Consider the following 14799-nt stretch of genomic DNA (forward strand, 5'->3'; position numbering starts at 1 on the left):
AACATCTCTCTGAAATGCAGTGGTTTTCAAAACTGTCCTGGAGCAGCCCAGCACTGTCTCCCTCATCTAACAAACCTGATTTAACTCCTCAGCTCATTAGTAGAGACTTTAAGACCTGAGGTGGGTCAGGAAAGGTAAAGAGTTATGAGAAAATACGATGCGTGTCAGATCCATGTCATGTTCAGCAGCGGCAGCTCTTAATGCAGCCAAAATAACCTAATAACCAGCTGCTGTGATTTCTGTTCATCAAAGAACAAAAGAAAAAAAGAGGAAATCAATCACTTTTGTAGCTTTAAGGATTTGTCTATATTTAATTTAGAATTTAGTGTTTGATAACTTCAATTTCTGTATATTTCCTACTTGCTGAAGGGCACAGGTAGCTAAATATGACATTTATTATAATGGGTTTAGAACATCTCTCTGAAATGCAGTGGTTTTCAAAACTGTCCTGGAGCAGCCCAGCACTGTCTCCCTCATCTAACAAACCTGATTTAACTCCTCAGCTCATTAGTAGAGACTTTAAGACCTGAGGTGGGTCAGGAAAGGTAAAGAGTTATGAGAAAATACGATGCGTGTCAGATCCATGTCATGTTCAGCAGCGGCAGCTCTTAAAGCAGCCAAAATAACCTAATAACCAGCTGCTGTGATTTCTGTTCATCAAAGAACAAAAGAAAAAAAGAGGAAATCAATCACTTTTGTAGCTTTAAGGATTTGTCTATATTTAATTTAGAATTTAGTGTTTGATAACTTCAATTTCTGTATATTTCCTTCTTGCTGAAGGGCACAGGTAGCTACATATGACATTTATTATAATGGGTTAATGCGAAGATTGATTTAAGTTCACTTAAATTAGAAGTTATTATTTTTTTAAGTCTAATAAATGTTAAAATTGATAGCTCTCAGTTATACTGTAGTGTTGAATGGCTAGTCAATGGTTAAATATTAGCAAAAAAATATGGCATTAGACAAATATAAAAAATATACTGTCTTTGTTATTTCTACATTCATTTAAATTAAGATTGAATGTGAAATTATTGCAATATAAAAGTATATTTTAAAACATTAATGTTAGGTGGGATTAATCGCGATTCATTTCAGAAAAAAGTGCAATTAATTAGTTATCTTTTTTTATCAATAGACAACACTAATATAAATATATATATGGAAAAAAAATTTGCAATGTTGCTTTGGCAAGTAACTGAAATACTTGTATATAAATACTTATTTTTTTTATATTTTCACTTTTCATTTTAATTTATTATTTATATAACATTTATTAATATTTTTTAAGTGGATTTTATTTAAATCTAATTTAAAATATGAATAAATACTATATAAATAATAATAATATAGAATAACACTGTTCACTCATTCTACACATTTTCTGCTAATTTCAAACTAACTTTGTTGAGACTACCACAGAGGAATATTTAACCTAAGAACGAAAATTCTGTCATTATTTACTCTCATTATGTTGTTCCAAACCCGCGTACCTTTCTTTCTTCTGTGAAGCACAAAAGCAGAACACACCAATATCTAAGTCATCATTGGCTGAAAATCACATTCCTGCTGCTTCATAATCTAAAATGGCAAGCAAAGACATATTTCAACAAGTTTAGAACAACATGAGAGTGAGCAAATAAGAGAAGTTTCATCATTTGGGTGAATTCTTCCACTTAGCTACTACCTGACCTGACAGAACAGATAATTTACACAACAATCAGTGGTTCTGAACTGCGACAGCAATGTAAAACGACATAAAGAGAGACAGTGAGTAAATGCAGTGTGAGATCTGACATGAGAGTGTGAGAGTTTGAATCCTCATGACACACACACACACACACACACACAGCTCAGTGCTGTTCACACACGCACACGTCTCACATGCACAGACACGTGCTGTCACACAGAACAACTCTGGCTCACTCCACAAACCATCAAAGATCTCACCAACACCATTAAAAATCATCCTGCTGCATTACTGCAGAGCTCAAATACACTCACTGGCTGCATCCAGATGAAACACTAACGTACTTAAAACGTACACAATATGTGCTTTTACATACATTGTTAATGTGCATATTTAATTTTCTGAGTGCATCTATCTTGGAAATAAATGCAATTATTATTTTATATTTTTAACGTGAAAGGTCTCTTCTGCTCACCAAGGTTGCATTTATTCGATCAAAAATGCAGTAAAAATATAGTAATATTGTGAAATATTATTACTACTGTTTTCTATGTGAATATATTGTAAAATGTAATTTATTGCTGTGATCAAAGCTGAATTTTCAGCATCATTACTCCAGTCTTCAGTGTCACATGATCCTACAGAAATCATTCTGATATGCTGATTTGCTGCTTAAGAAACATTTCTCATAATTATCAGTGTTGAAATCAGTTGCGCTGCTTCATATTGAATGGAAACCGGAAATATTTTTCAGGATTCTTTGACGAATAGAGAATTCAAAAGAACAGCATTATTTGTCAAATAAATCTTTGTTTAACATTATAAATGTTTTGACTGTCACTTTTGATCAATTGTATGCATCCTTGCTGAATAAAAGTATTAATTAATTTTTTTTTTAATTCTTACTGACCCCAAACTTTGGAACGGTAGTGTACATACTGCAGAAATAGTAATAGTATACTAGCCAGGTGAATAGTATGCTAGCCTCTTTCCGTGAAGAACTCACACATATGTGGCAAACGTTCAGTGTTTTCACATTCAGATCAGTTTCCTTTCACTCTGTAAAACAACCAATCCAATTAATCCCTCATACCTGGTTTTTTCTATGTTCCATAGAAAAAAAAAAGGATGTCTTTGTAATCATCGAAATGAAAGAATGACTTACTCCACCTCTGAAACAGCTTTCCTTTCTGCCCCGACATCATCAAGCTCTCTTAATTTTTCATCCCCTTCCCCCATCAGTCATAAAGAGACCACTTTTCACAATCCAACCACTTACTGATGGATTCAATCTTACTGAATCTCACATTTCACTCTTAAGTCACATTACAGGAGTTAAAATGAGTTGGAAATGCTTTTAGTGTTTAACAAAGGCATCACCAACCGAAGAAACGGCGTTGAACATGTAGCCGCCCGTTGAGTCATGTTACATGTGCTCATGAATTTAACTGAAAAAGCCCAAAGCTGCAGCTCAGTTTGCATGTTGTGTTGAGCAGCTCTGTGTTTTTCACCGAAAAACGCCCACCAGGGACATCATGCACCCATTTTTCTTTTTTAAAGTTGGCACCAGTGGCGGTTCTGGCTTACTTTGTGTAATATTCAAGATAAGATATGACCAAAAGGAAAAAAAGAAAAAAAAACTTTTTAACAAACCCCTTAGTTTACTTTTTGAAAGTAAACTCTGTACACTACTGTTCAAATGTTTCAGTAAGATTTTTTAATAAATTAAATAATAAATTAATACTTTTATTCTGCAAGGATGCATCAGATTGATCAGAAGTGACAGTAAAGACACTGATAATGTTACAAAAGATTTCTATTTCAAATAAAGAAAATGTTTTACACTTCATATATTTAATATAAATATATGTAAATATATATGTTTTTATACACTTAACATTTATTTAGTAATTAAATAAATATGCATTAAATTTCTATTTCAAATAAATGCTGTTCTTTTGAACTTTCTAGACATTAAAGAATCCAAGGGGGAAAAAATCTGTTTTCATGGTTTACACAAAAATATGAAGCAGCACAACTGTTTTCAACATTTATAATAATCAGAAATATTTCTTGAGCAGCAAATCAGCATATTAGAATGATTTCTGAAGATCATGTGACACTGAAGACTGGAGTAATGATGCTGAAAATTCAGCTTTACATCACAGGAATAAATTACGTTTTAAAATATATTCACATAGAAAACAGTTATTTTAAATTGTAATAATATTTCACAATATTGCTGTTTTTACTGTATTTTTGATCAAATAAATGCAGCCTTGGTGAGCATAAAAAATTTAATTAAAAAGGTTAAAAAAATCTTATAAATCACAAAATAAAGCAAGGAAAATTATAATTGTGCAACTTTTTTTGGAAGTACTCAAATCTGAGTGGGCACAACACTTTTTGCTGATTTAACACCACTGTGTTTGTTTCACCTTTAGAGATGCTGATGAACTCATCCACCCCGGCAGAGAATGTCAGTTTCTCTGGGAACATCACAGACAGTCGAAATGACTCGGATGTGTCACCTGTGAATAATGAGACAGCAGTTACCACGGTAAAACCAACTACACTCCTGCCGTCAACGACCCATGAGCCCACAAGCAGCATCCACATCAGCACGCGAGCTCCAGACGCGAGCAGCCCAGAATCAACGAGCGCTCGCAGCAGACGGAAATCCACTCCACCAGCATCATCACCCAGTACTGCCGCCGCCCCAGCGCTCACCACGCAGATGACAGTGATGAAAGCCCACGGCAACACCCCCTCAGCTCTGAACGTCGGAGACCACGGTACGTGAAAACACAGACTAATCCTGCATTTCATTAGTCTTCTTGATCAGTATTTCATCTGGTTTTCCAGTCAAAAATACATCTTTAAAACAACACAATATCCTAGCTTCAAGTAAATAAGACTTTTTTTCAGCAAATGTTTTAACCCTTAACGCATTTAATATGAACTATATTAAAATATATATGTAATGTAAATATGTAACTATATTGAACATATTTAAATACACTATATCAGTACTTTTCAGTAGAATTCTTTATTCTTATGGTATTAAATATATATTAGACTTTATATATTTAAATATACTTAAATACGATGTATTTAATTATCATAAACTATACTCATCAGTACTTTTCAGTATGAATTCTTAATACTAAATATATATTACACATAATATATTTAAATACACTTAAATATAATGTATTTATTATCATTTATATTCATCAGTACTTTTCAGTATGAATCCTTCATATTTAATATATATTATACTTAATATATTTAAATACACTTAAATATAATGTATTTAATAAACAATACTTGTCAGTACTTTTCGGTATAAATTCTCAATTCAGTAACACTTTATTTTAAGGTGTCCTTGTTACACGTTACATGTACTTACAATTGTAATAACAATTAATTATGCATAACTACATGCAAGTAACCCTAAACCAAACCTTAATCCTAACCATATAGTAAGTACATGTAGTTAATTACTCAGTACTTAAATGTATAATTACATGCACTGTAACAAGGACACCTTAACATAAAGTGTAACCCTCAATTATTATTATTAAATATATATTACATTTATTTTTAAATACACTTAAATATGTATTATTATAAACTATATTCATCAGTGCTTTTTAGTATGAATTCTGAATTCTCAATATTAAATATATTTGACACTTAATACATTTAAATTCACTTAAATATAATGTATTTATTATAAACTATACTTATCAGTACTTTTCAGTATAAATTCTGAATTCTTAATGTTAAAAAATACTTTACACTTAATATATTTAAATACACATATATAATGTATTTAGGAAACAACATTTGTCAGTACTTTTTGGTATAAATTCTGAATTTAAGTTTAATAAAAAACTTAAATATTATGCATTTAATGATTACAAACTATATTTACCATTTCAGTATAAATGTTTTCTTTTTATTTAGTTTTTAATTTAAAGTATGTATTAAACTTGATATATTTAGTCATATATAATAATAAACTTAAATATATTTTTAACTATATTTATCGGTACTTTTCAATATGAATACTGTATTTATATTTAATTACTGTAGCATCATCCGCATTAAAATTGCTGTGTAATTATGACCGGACTGACTGATTTTGACAAAAGCATTGCTTTCTGCTGGAGACCTCTGCTGCTGATATGGGCAGAAAGCCTGTCGTCTTTCAATGCGGGCATGATTTATTGCTGCGATTATCAAACATCATGTGATTATTCATTTGGTTGATGCTTTTGTGAGCAAATGCAGCTGCACGCACAAATATTTACAGTGCACATCTGCATTTTTGTGTGCCATAACGGCGAGCAAAAGAAATCCTCATAAACTGGATATGAATAGCGGTCTAACAGCAGAGAGGCTGATAACAGAGCATGTGGAAAACAAGAACGTCATTATACGTGTAGAGGAACGGCGAGCTGTGAGAGACGTCTTCACGCTGACACAACCGAAGAACAGATGCATCTTTGTGGATTCGCCAGGCTTTTGCGTCTCTGCAGAAACACTCAAGCACACAAACACACACTATTTACATATTTTCCAGAAAGTGCGCTAGTATTATTCTCTCTCTCTTTCTGTTTTGGTTCTTCTAGACAATAGCAAAGTGTCCACTGACCCGCTGCTTGCTGGACTGGTGTCAGCGTTCGTCGTCGTCGCTGCCATCGTGTCGGTCCTCATATTCCTCAAATTCAGAAACACAAGTGACGGTCCAGAGTTTCGCAGACTTCAAGCTCTCCCCATGGTGAGACCTCAGCTTCCACAAATCATTTTAAAACAAACACATACTAGCTCAATACATTTCTAAGCAATCAGCCATGTGACAAACATTCAACACTGACAGTTAAAAGTATCATTCTCAGGAAACCATTTAGATGCCGTGTATACAAATGATATTGCTATTTGTTTTTTATTTTACATTTCATTTAAAGGGGTCATATGACGTTGCTAAAAATAACATTATTTTGTGTATTTGGTGTAATGCAATGTGTTTATGCAGTTTAAGGTTCAAAAAACACATTCTTTTCCACATACTGTACATTGTTGTTGCTCCTCCTTACTGGCAAGTCTTGCAGGAGAAAGTCATTGATGCACATACAGTATAGCTCACAAATGACAGCGTTTCCTGAGAACGACTCACTGACATCTGTGTGTTTCAGGATGATATGCTGGAGGACGCGCCTCTCTCCATGTACAGCTACTGAAAACCCAGATGTTCCTCAGACATCTTCAGAGCGCCCAACATCCTCTGATCAACACAACACACACAGACACAATTAAATGGCTGATGTGCTTCATAGAGGCACAAACACTTCTGTTCTGTTACAGGACTAAATGTAGCGTAATACTCCACTTTAGTTGTTAAATTCACCGTGGCCGTCAGTTCCTGTTTGTTGGGAAGTTTTCTTGCACTTTACGTGGGGTTTGGAAGGGCTGTGTGCTGCGGGAATATTTGGGAGTAGAATGTAGAAACAATTTTGGATGCCCTGAGGGTGAGCAAATGTTCATTTTTTGGTGAATTATTCCTTGAAAGAAATGTTCCAAGTTCAATACAAGTTGTCGATCACCACACAAAATTTCAATCTCTATCTCAGTCAGCAACAATCATGTTTACAGTAATGCACTTATAGTGCAAGTCTGTGGGGTACCAGAATAAACAATAAAAAGCATTTTCTACAGTACAGCCACAAGACTTAAACAATATTCATGTTAACATGACACTAATGTGATAATAGTCTACTAAGCTTATCTGTAGGAAGTTTTATTCAGTTTTCCAACTCCTGTAAAGCTGCTAAACCCTGTAACTTTTGCAGGACATGCAAAAGGAGAGACCTTCTATAGTAAGTGCATTACTGTAAACTGATTTTTGCTTGTTTTTACAAACTGAGGGATGAAATTTAACCTTTTTTTAAACCTGAAGCATTCCTTCAATACTGTATGAACGACATCAGTAATGATTTCCAAGTGTTTCATTTTACTTCATTCTGTTTAGTTCCCAAGGACACTTCCACCCGTGAGAAATAGCATTTTTGTCAGTTTTATAGATGTTCAGTTAACATCAAATGAAAATTTGGGATTGTTTACATCATTTGGAATGTCATCAAATAGACAAAACAACGTTGAAAATGCAACTGGCTCTTGGCTCATGATGTTACAAAATTCACCTGTTTTCAAAAATCCATTTGTGTGCACTTTGACAAAAACAGTAAAAAAAAAAACAGACATTAATCAATAAATAGCCATAATTTTAATGCTATTCTTGTGCCTGAAATGTTTTATAAAAACTGAGAGAAAAAATGAACAAAATGTAGCTATAGACTCAACATCCAACATTGTTTTTATTGATTGATGAACCAGTCAATAATACAGTATTTTCATCTTTGTGGTTTGATGGCTGATGGATGCGTTATGTTTACTTTGTGTAATAACATGTGAGAGTGGATTTAAAGTGTTTCTTATTACACATTGTTCTTTTAATTAATAAACGTCTTTAAAATACACTAAATTGTCACTTTTTGAAATTTGGCTCACAGCACTTGACACGCAAGTTATGAAATGCTACAATTATTGAGACTTATTTCAAGTGGTAAAAAGGTGACTGTTTTTCTTTGTTCAAAAAATTTGAAGTCAACGTGAAATCAAAACTATTTACTTTCTTAATACACATTTGTGACCCTGGACCACAAAACCAGTCTTAAGTGTCAATTTTTCAAAATTGAGGTTTATACATCATCTGAAAGCTGAATAAATAAGCTTTCCATTGATGTATGGTTTGTTAGGATAGGACAAAATCTGGAATCTGAGGGTGCAAAAAAAATCAAAATATTGAGAAAATCGCCTTTAAAGTTACCCAAGTGAAGTCCTTAGCAATGCGTATTACTAATCAAAAATTAAGTTTTGATATATTTACGGTAGGAAATTTACAAAATATCTTCATGGAACATGATCTTTACTTAATATCCCAATGATTTTTGGCATAAAAGAGAAATCGATAATTTTGACCCATACAATGTATTTTTGGCTATTGCTACAAATATACCCCAGCGACTTAAGACTGCTTTTGTGGTCCAGGGTCACATATCTGGTCTTACTGTGAACAAATCAATGCATGTTAAAATATAACAAGCATTTTTGCAAACATACTCCAAATACTGACTGCAAATACATTTAAAACATGTACACAAGCCCGAGTCAAACTCTTTTTGACTAAATGGATGTTATGCGTTGCATGTTCATATTGAAAACACTCTTTTTGCATAATTTCAAAAGCTGTTTTGCCACTTACATTGGTAGCTAATACCTCAGAGTATGTCAGTGCAATACTTGCAAAGCAAGACTATATCTAATGTGTGTCAGTCATAAAAAATACTGCAAAAACTCTGTGCCCATGGACTTGATTTTACATGAACGTAGATCAATTATAGCATAAATAGCACGGTTCAAGCCATAATGACACAAGTAAACTGTCCGTTACACTCTTTAAACCTACTTACGTCAACATTAGACAGAGGTTTCCATTTCCATCTGTGACACCATGTGTGTGCGGTACGAGTCTGTGAAACTCTCTAACTTCTGCAGAATACAAACCTCACATGAGTGTGAACTGAACCAAAACAGCACACTGAACATGCCGTTTACTGAAACTACACAGCAAAAACATCAATTCTTATGTAAACGACTTGCATATTAAGCACCATGACCTGAGTGTGTTCACAAACGTTAGCCAATCATAACGGAAGTAATTTACATACAGAAGTCAATTTAAATGCACATTAAAGGTACAGTAGCAAAAACAGCCTGTCTGAGAATCAAAGAAACCTTGAGAAACTTGGAGAGAGAAAAAAACACCCCTTTAAGATGTTTTTGAAAGAAGTCTCTTCTGCTCACCAAGGCTGCATTTATTTGATACAGTAATAATGTGAAATATTATTACAATATAAAATAAGCGTTTTCTACTTGAATATGTTAAGATGTAATTTATTTCTGTGATCAAAGCTGAATTTTCAGCATCATTACTCCAGTCTTCAGTGTCACATGATCCTTCAGAAATCATTCTGATATGCTGTTTTGCTGCTCAAGAAACATTTCTTATTGTTATCAGTGTTGAAAACAGTTGTGCTGCTTAATGCATGCTGCTTTCATCCTGACCCCAAACTTTTGAGCGATAGTGTACATATATGAGCGTGTGTATAATTTCTTTACTTTAGAGCTGCGTTCATACTGTCTCCTTGCTTCTCTGGCCTCTGACTGGAGCTGGAACGTATCTATCTTCCTCCTGCCGCACTACAGAAACACAACCAGTTTGCTTTTTTAACATTTATGAACACGGTATAAATGTAACCAGAGTCTGAATGTCTATCAATATTGAAGGCGTTATGAATGTGAAGCCAACACAAACACAAGCGATATCGGAGCGGGATGTTTATTTGTGTGACAGTGAAAGCAGCGCATCGGCTGTGTATGTTTATTTTGACACAAAGTATATTTGCTCTGGCAGAGAGCCCTGACTGTAATAATACAACACTGAAAGAGCTTGATTTATGCGTCTAACGCTATAGTTTATATATCTAATGTAAGTCAGTTCATCCATCTATGGCCTCAAAGATGAAAAGTGACTAGTTTACGACCTACTGAGTTTGTTTTTGAGAATGTCCACCTCTCTCCCGAGCTGCTCCAGTTCTTCTCTGCGGAGTTTAGAGCTGAAACTGTGGACAGACGAAGATCATTATAAACCAGGGCTCTTCAACTCGGCTCCTGGAGGGCCGGTGTCCTGCAGAGTTTAGTTCCAACCCTAATCATACACACCTGACAAGCTAATCAAAGTATTCAAGACTATTTAAAAATGATGAACAGGTGTGTTGGACAAGGGTTGGAAGTAAACTATGCAGATCACTGGCCCTCCAGGACCGGCGTTGACTAGCCCTGTTATAAACCATAAATGTCTGTGATTCTCAACTACTACATGCACCACTGCTAAACTGCTTCTTTTACACTAGTGGAATACTAGCATACTTGAAGTATACCACATTTACTTTCTTAATGCACATTTCAATAGAATGAATACTTACAGTGATGATTTAAAAAAAAGTAAATTGTGGATATTAAGGTCATTTTATGCTAAAAACAATTTTAATTTGGTCAGTTCCATTGTCTCAAAACTCAACAATGTTGACATGCACAATATAAATACTGCATATAAATATGTAAGTAAAGAATCATTACAGACCTTTCTTGTTGATCTCCTAGAGTCATGGCTCTATAAATACAGTATGTGTGTGTGGGTATATATATATATATATTTTTTTTTTTATTTTTTTTTTTTTAATTAATTATATTTGGTGTGTGGTCCTCGGTTCTTACCCCTCTGATCAATGAATTTCCATGACTTCTCCAGTCCCTCAAAATGACTAAATAAGGATTTTTAAAATAATTTTATGGCAATTTAATTCCCAAACAGGGCTATTATCATTAACTACAAATATTAAAACACTTTTTTATAATTGAAATAAAGCTGAAATAAAATAAATTATAAATAATAGATGAAAAACTTAAAAAAAAAATTGAAATGTTGCCTTGGCAACTAAATGAAATAGGTTTAAGCATAAGCACTTAAATTATTAAATGGAATTAAATATTAAAAACTAGAATATTTTTATATAAAATTAGGACATCATGGATATTAGGGTGTTTTTAAGCCTCTTTTAATTTGGTCAGTTCCCTTGTTGTTGAGACTGAACAATGTTGGCGTGCACAATATAAATACTGCTTATAAATATGTCACTAAAGAATCATTACAGACCTTTCTTCCTGGTTTCCTAGAGTCGCGGCTCGGTTGATCTGACCTCTCAGACTGCTCAGCTCTCGATCCATCTCTCTCTTCCACTGCTCGATCCGTCGGTCCAGTCCAGTCTCTTCTGCTCCTCTGGAGACTTTTCCAGTCCCTCAATATTATCATTAGCTAAAACTATTAAAGGGGTCATATGATGCGATTTCAATTTTTCCTTTCTCTTTGGAGTGTTACAAGCTCTTGGTGCATAAAGAAGATCTGTAAAGTTGCAAAGACTAAAGTCTCAAATCCAAAGAGATATTCTTTATAAAAGTTAAGAGTCAACCACGCCTACCTAAAACGGCTCGTTCTAACACGCCCCCACATATCTACATCACTATGTGGGAAGATTTGCATAACGCCGCCCAAATGTTCACGCAAAGAAAGAAAGCGTAACTTTTATTCTCGCTGTAGTATTGTTGCCGCCGCCGCCATGTCGTGAAGACGCTGTGTGTTTCGTTGTGAAAGTGAAACTACTTTGTTTGGCCTTCCAAAAGAGGACAATATCCGCTTCGTCGTGCCTGGAGCTGATCCGAATCTGTTTGTCATTTCTCCGATCACAAATGCAGACATGGTTTTATGTTTACGCGGCGCGATGCAATGCAACGCGTAAAAAGACAGTATAAGTCATTATAATCCGTAATTATGTCCCCACTGGATGCAACGAATGCCTTGTTTATATTGGGTTTTAATGTTTTTGTCTCGTCACTCCGGCCGGGACAAGGTATCACAATATGGTAAGGGGCGTAACATTTCCGTCACACGCTTGAGGTATTCGGCCAATCACAACGCACTGGATAGCTGGCCAATCACAGCACACCTCGCTTTTCAGACCGATGAGCTTTGTAAAAATCGACACGTTTCAGAAAGACGGGGCATAGAGGAGAAACAATAATGTACAGTATGTGGAAAATAATGTGTTTTTTTAACCTTAAACCGCATAAACACATTTCATTACACCAAATACACAAAATAATGTTCTTTTTAGCAACGTCATATGACCCCTTTAAAACTTTTTAGTTAATTGAAATACTGGAATAAAATAAAATATAAATATAAGATGAAATACTTATACTAAATGAAAATTAGAACTGAAATAAGTTTAGCCTCACGCACCATAATTATTTACTGGAAATAAATAAAATCTAAAACCAAAACTGAAATAAAAATAAATTAAACCTAAATAGCAATTAAAAAATAAAAATGACAAAAGAACATTTTTACAATAAAATTACTTAAAATAAAAATATAAAGAGCTTATTTAAAACATTAAAAAAATAAAACTACAACAGTATATAAATATACTAAAACAACATTACTCCCAAACAGAATATGTAGTATTTTAATATTTTGACCATAAAATTTAAATTAAAATTTCCAAGACTTCTGTAGGCCTGGAAGGTATTTTATGTATGTATTTAACTTCCCTTTTATTTCCAGATTAGGAACAGAAAACAATAACACAGAACATCTCCATCTGCCAACATTTATTATTTAGGTTCCATTAATGGACGTAATAATCATTTAAAAACGAGTTTACCTTGTTTCTCTGGGAGATCTTCCATGTGTAGAAAGACGTTCCTTGTAAGACACATTATTAATAACTTTGTATTATGCTTACTACAAAAGTAAGTCAGTCATGCAGGTGCAGAATAACATGAGTGTGAGTAAACAATGACAACATTTTAACTTTGCTTTTATTTCATCTGCCAGACATAAAGAGCGCATCCTAGCAGCTGGCATCTACAACACACTAAACTGACACACATGTACAGAAAATTAAAATTAATCCAATTATTAGAGATGAAACAGTATCTTACCCTCATTTTTGCGCCGCTTTCATCAGCCTCGGAGATGATGGAGCGCAACTGCTGATCCCAGTTCATCCTGAGCGACCGATAATCAACTTCTCGATTAAAATGCGAGCCTAAACCCTGCCTGCGGTATGAATACACATAAAGCCAGCGGGAATTATGATGACAGGTGAGGTAACAGCTACAGGTAAACGCGTAGCGACACCTGATATAATAATAATGCAGAGGTGTGTTTCGGCTTTAGTAAACAAACGACTGAAACGACGCTTCAAAACACTGAGAGACCGGTAACTTCAGAGAAACCTCATGAACGCATGTCCTGTCATGGAAATTCTCATTAAAAGTGTTATTTTGTGTCTAAAATCGTCTTTTCATGGGATCAGTGACCATTTCAGTTTAAATCCAGGAGCCACTTCCGGCACCACAGATGGATTATGGGAAATGTAGTTAATCTTGTTTAATGGCCGCTCACTCCTTAGGAGTAGTAGGCCTAGTAGTAAACATTATGGAGAGAAAAAAGGACCCTCTATGTTATGATATGACTCCATCTACACACATTATATTCTACTGCATAAACCTGTGTGTTAAAAAATGTAAAAAGTACCCTAAACACATGAACACCTCATATCCCTGCTACAATATCCACAACATACGGTACTTGGCATACAATCGAACTAATGCTATAGATAGACATTATACTTACATGTTCTGCAGTTTCTGGAATATATTTGTATAATTTCTAATTTATTAAAATAATCTTGTGTTAAACACGTCAATGAATGAGGCACAATATTACATTTTTCTAAAGTTTAGATAAATTATCTTTAGTTTTAATTGGTATTAATATGGTATTTTTAAGCATATTTTATTTTTTTGTTTTTTTCATTTGACTTCTTCCCTTTAGTCAAATGTCAAATGTGGCACAGATAAAAACTAAAACCTGTTACTTGAAATTAACGTTAAGAGAAGTAAAATATTAAAACAACACTTAAACATAAATAATAAATTATATATTTTAGCTAGTTGCCAAAGCAACATTTCTTATTTTAATTTAATTTAACTTGATGTAGCAAAATATAACAAATTAAAACTGAAATAAAAATAAATAAAAACTATAGGTTATAGACAAAAAAAAAAAAAACAATGACACGAAAAACACAACAAAATTACTAAAATGTTAACCAAAATTCAAATGAAAACAGAAAATACAATGAAACGAATTAAAAAAAATAATAATTAAAAAAAAAAAAATAATATATGTATATATATATACACACACACGCACACACACAAACTGTAACAGTACCTCAATGATACTAAAATAACACTCATGCACTTGGTTGTTATAGTATGCATGTTTCAAATGTCATTTTTATGTAATTTTATGACAAAAAAAAGTAACTGAATTGAACTTTTTAACTTTT

At 33.6% G+C, this 14799-nt stretch overlaps 1 protein-coding gene and 1 long non-coding RNA gene across 2 annotated transcripts in view; one reads left to right on the forward strand and one right to left on the reverse strand.

Moving 5' to 3' along the window:
• Positions 1-6417, reverse strand: part of LOC107697217 (uncharacterized) — a 16166-nt gene extending 9749 nt beyond the window's left edge. Inside the window, exons 1-3 of the long non-coding RNA XR_001635173.1 lie at positions 6354-6417; positions 6139-6231; positions 4129-4221 (exon numbers count right to left, since the gene is read on the reverse strand). This is a non-coding gene — a long non-coding RNA (uncharacterized LOC107697217). The remainder of the gene's footprint in view (positions 1-4128; positions 4222-6138; positions 6232-6353) is intronic.
• LOC107697215 (uncharacterized protein YMR317W-like) overlaps positions 1-7953 on the forward strand; it is a 17640-nt gene extending 9687 nt beyond the window's left edge. Inside the window, exons 3-5 of the mRNA XM_016497915.1 lie at positions 4135-4485; positions 6331-6479; positions 6895-7953. Coding sequence (XP_016353401.1) covers positions 4135-4485; positions 6331-6479; positions 6895-6939 — 545 coding nt within the window. The 3' untranslated portion in view covers positions 6940-7953. The remainder of the gene's footprint in view (positions 1-4134; positions 4486-6330; positions 6480-6894) is intronic.
• Positions 7954-14799: the final 6846 nt, after the last annotated feature.

The sequence above is a fragment of the Sinocyclocheilus anshuiensis genome, unplaced genomic scaffold (assembly GCF_001515605.1).
Source record: "Sinocyclocheilus anshuiensis isolate Anshui unplaced genomic scaffold, SAMN03320099.WGS_v1.1 scaffold38, whole genome shotgun sequence".
NCBI classification, from domain to species: Eukaryota; Metazoa; Chordata; class Actinopteri; order Cypriniformes; family Cyprinidae; genus Sinocyclocheilus; species Sinocyclocheilus anshuiensis.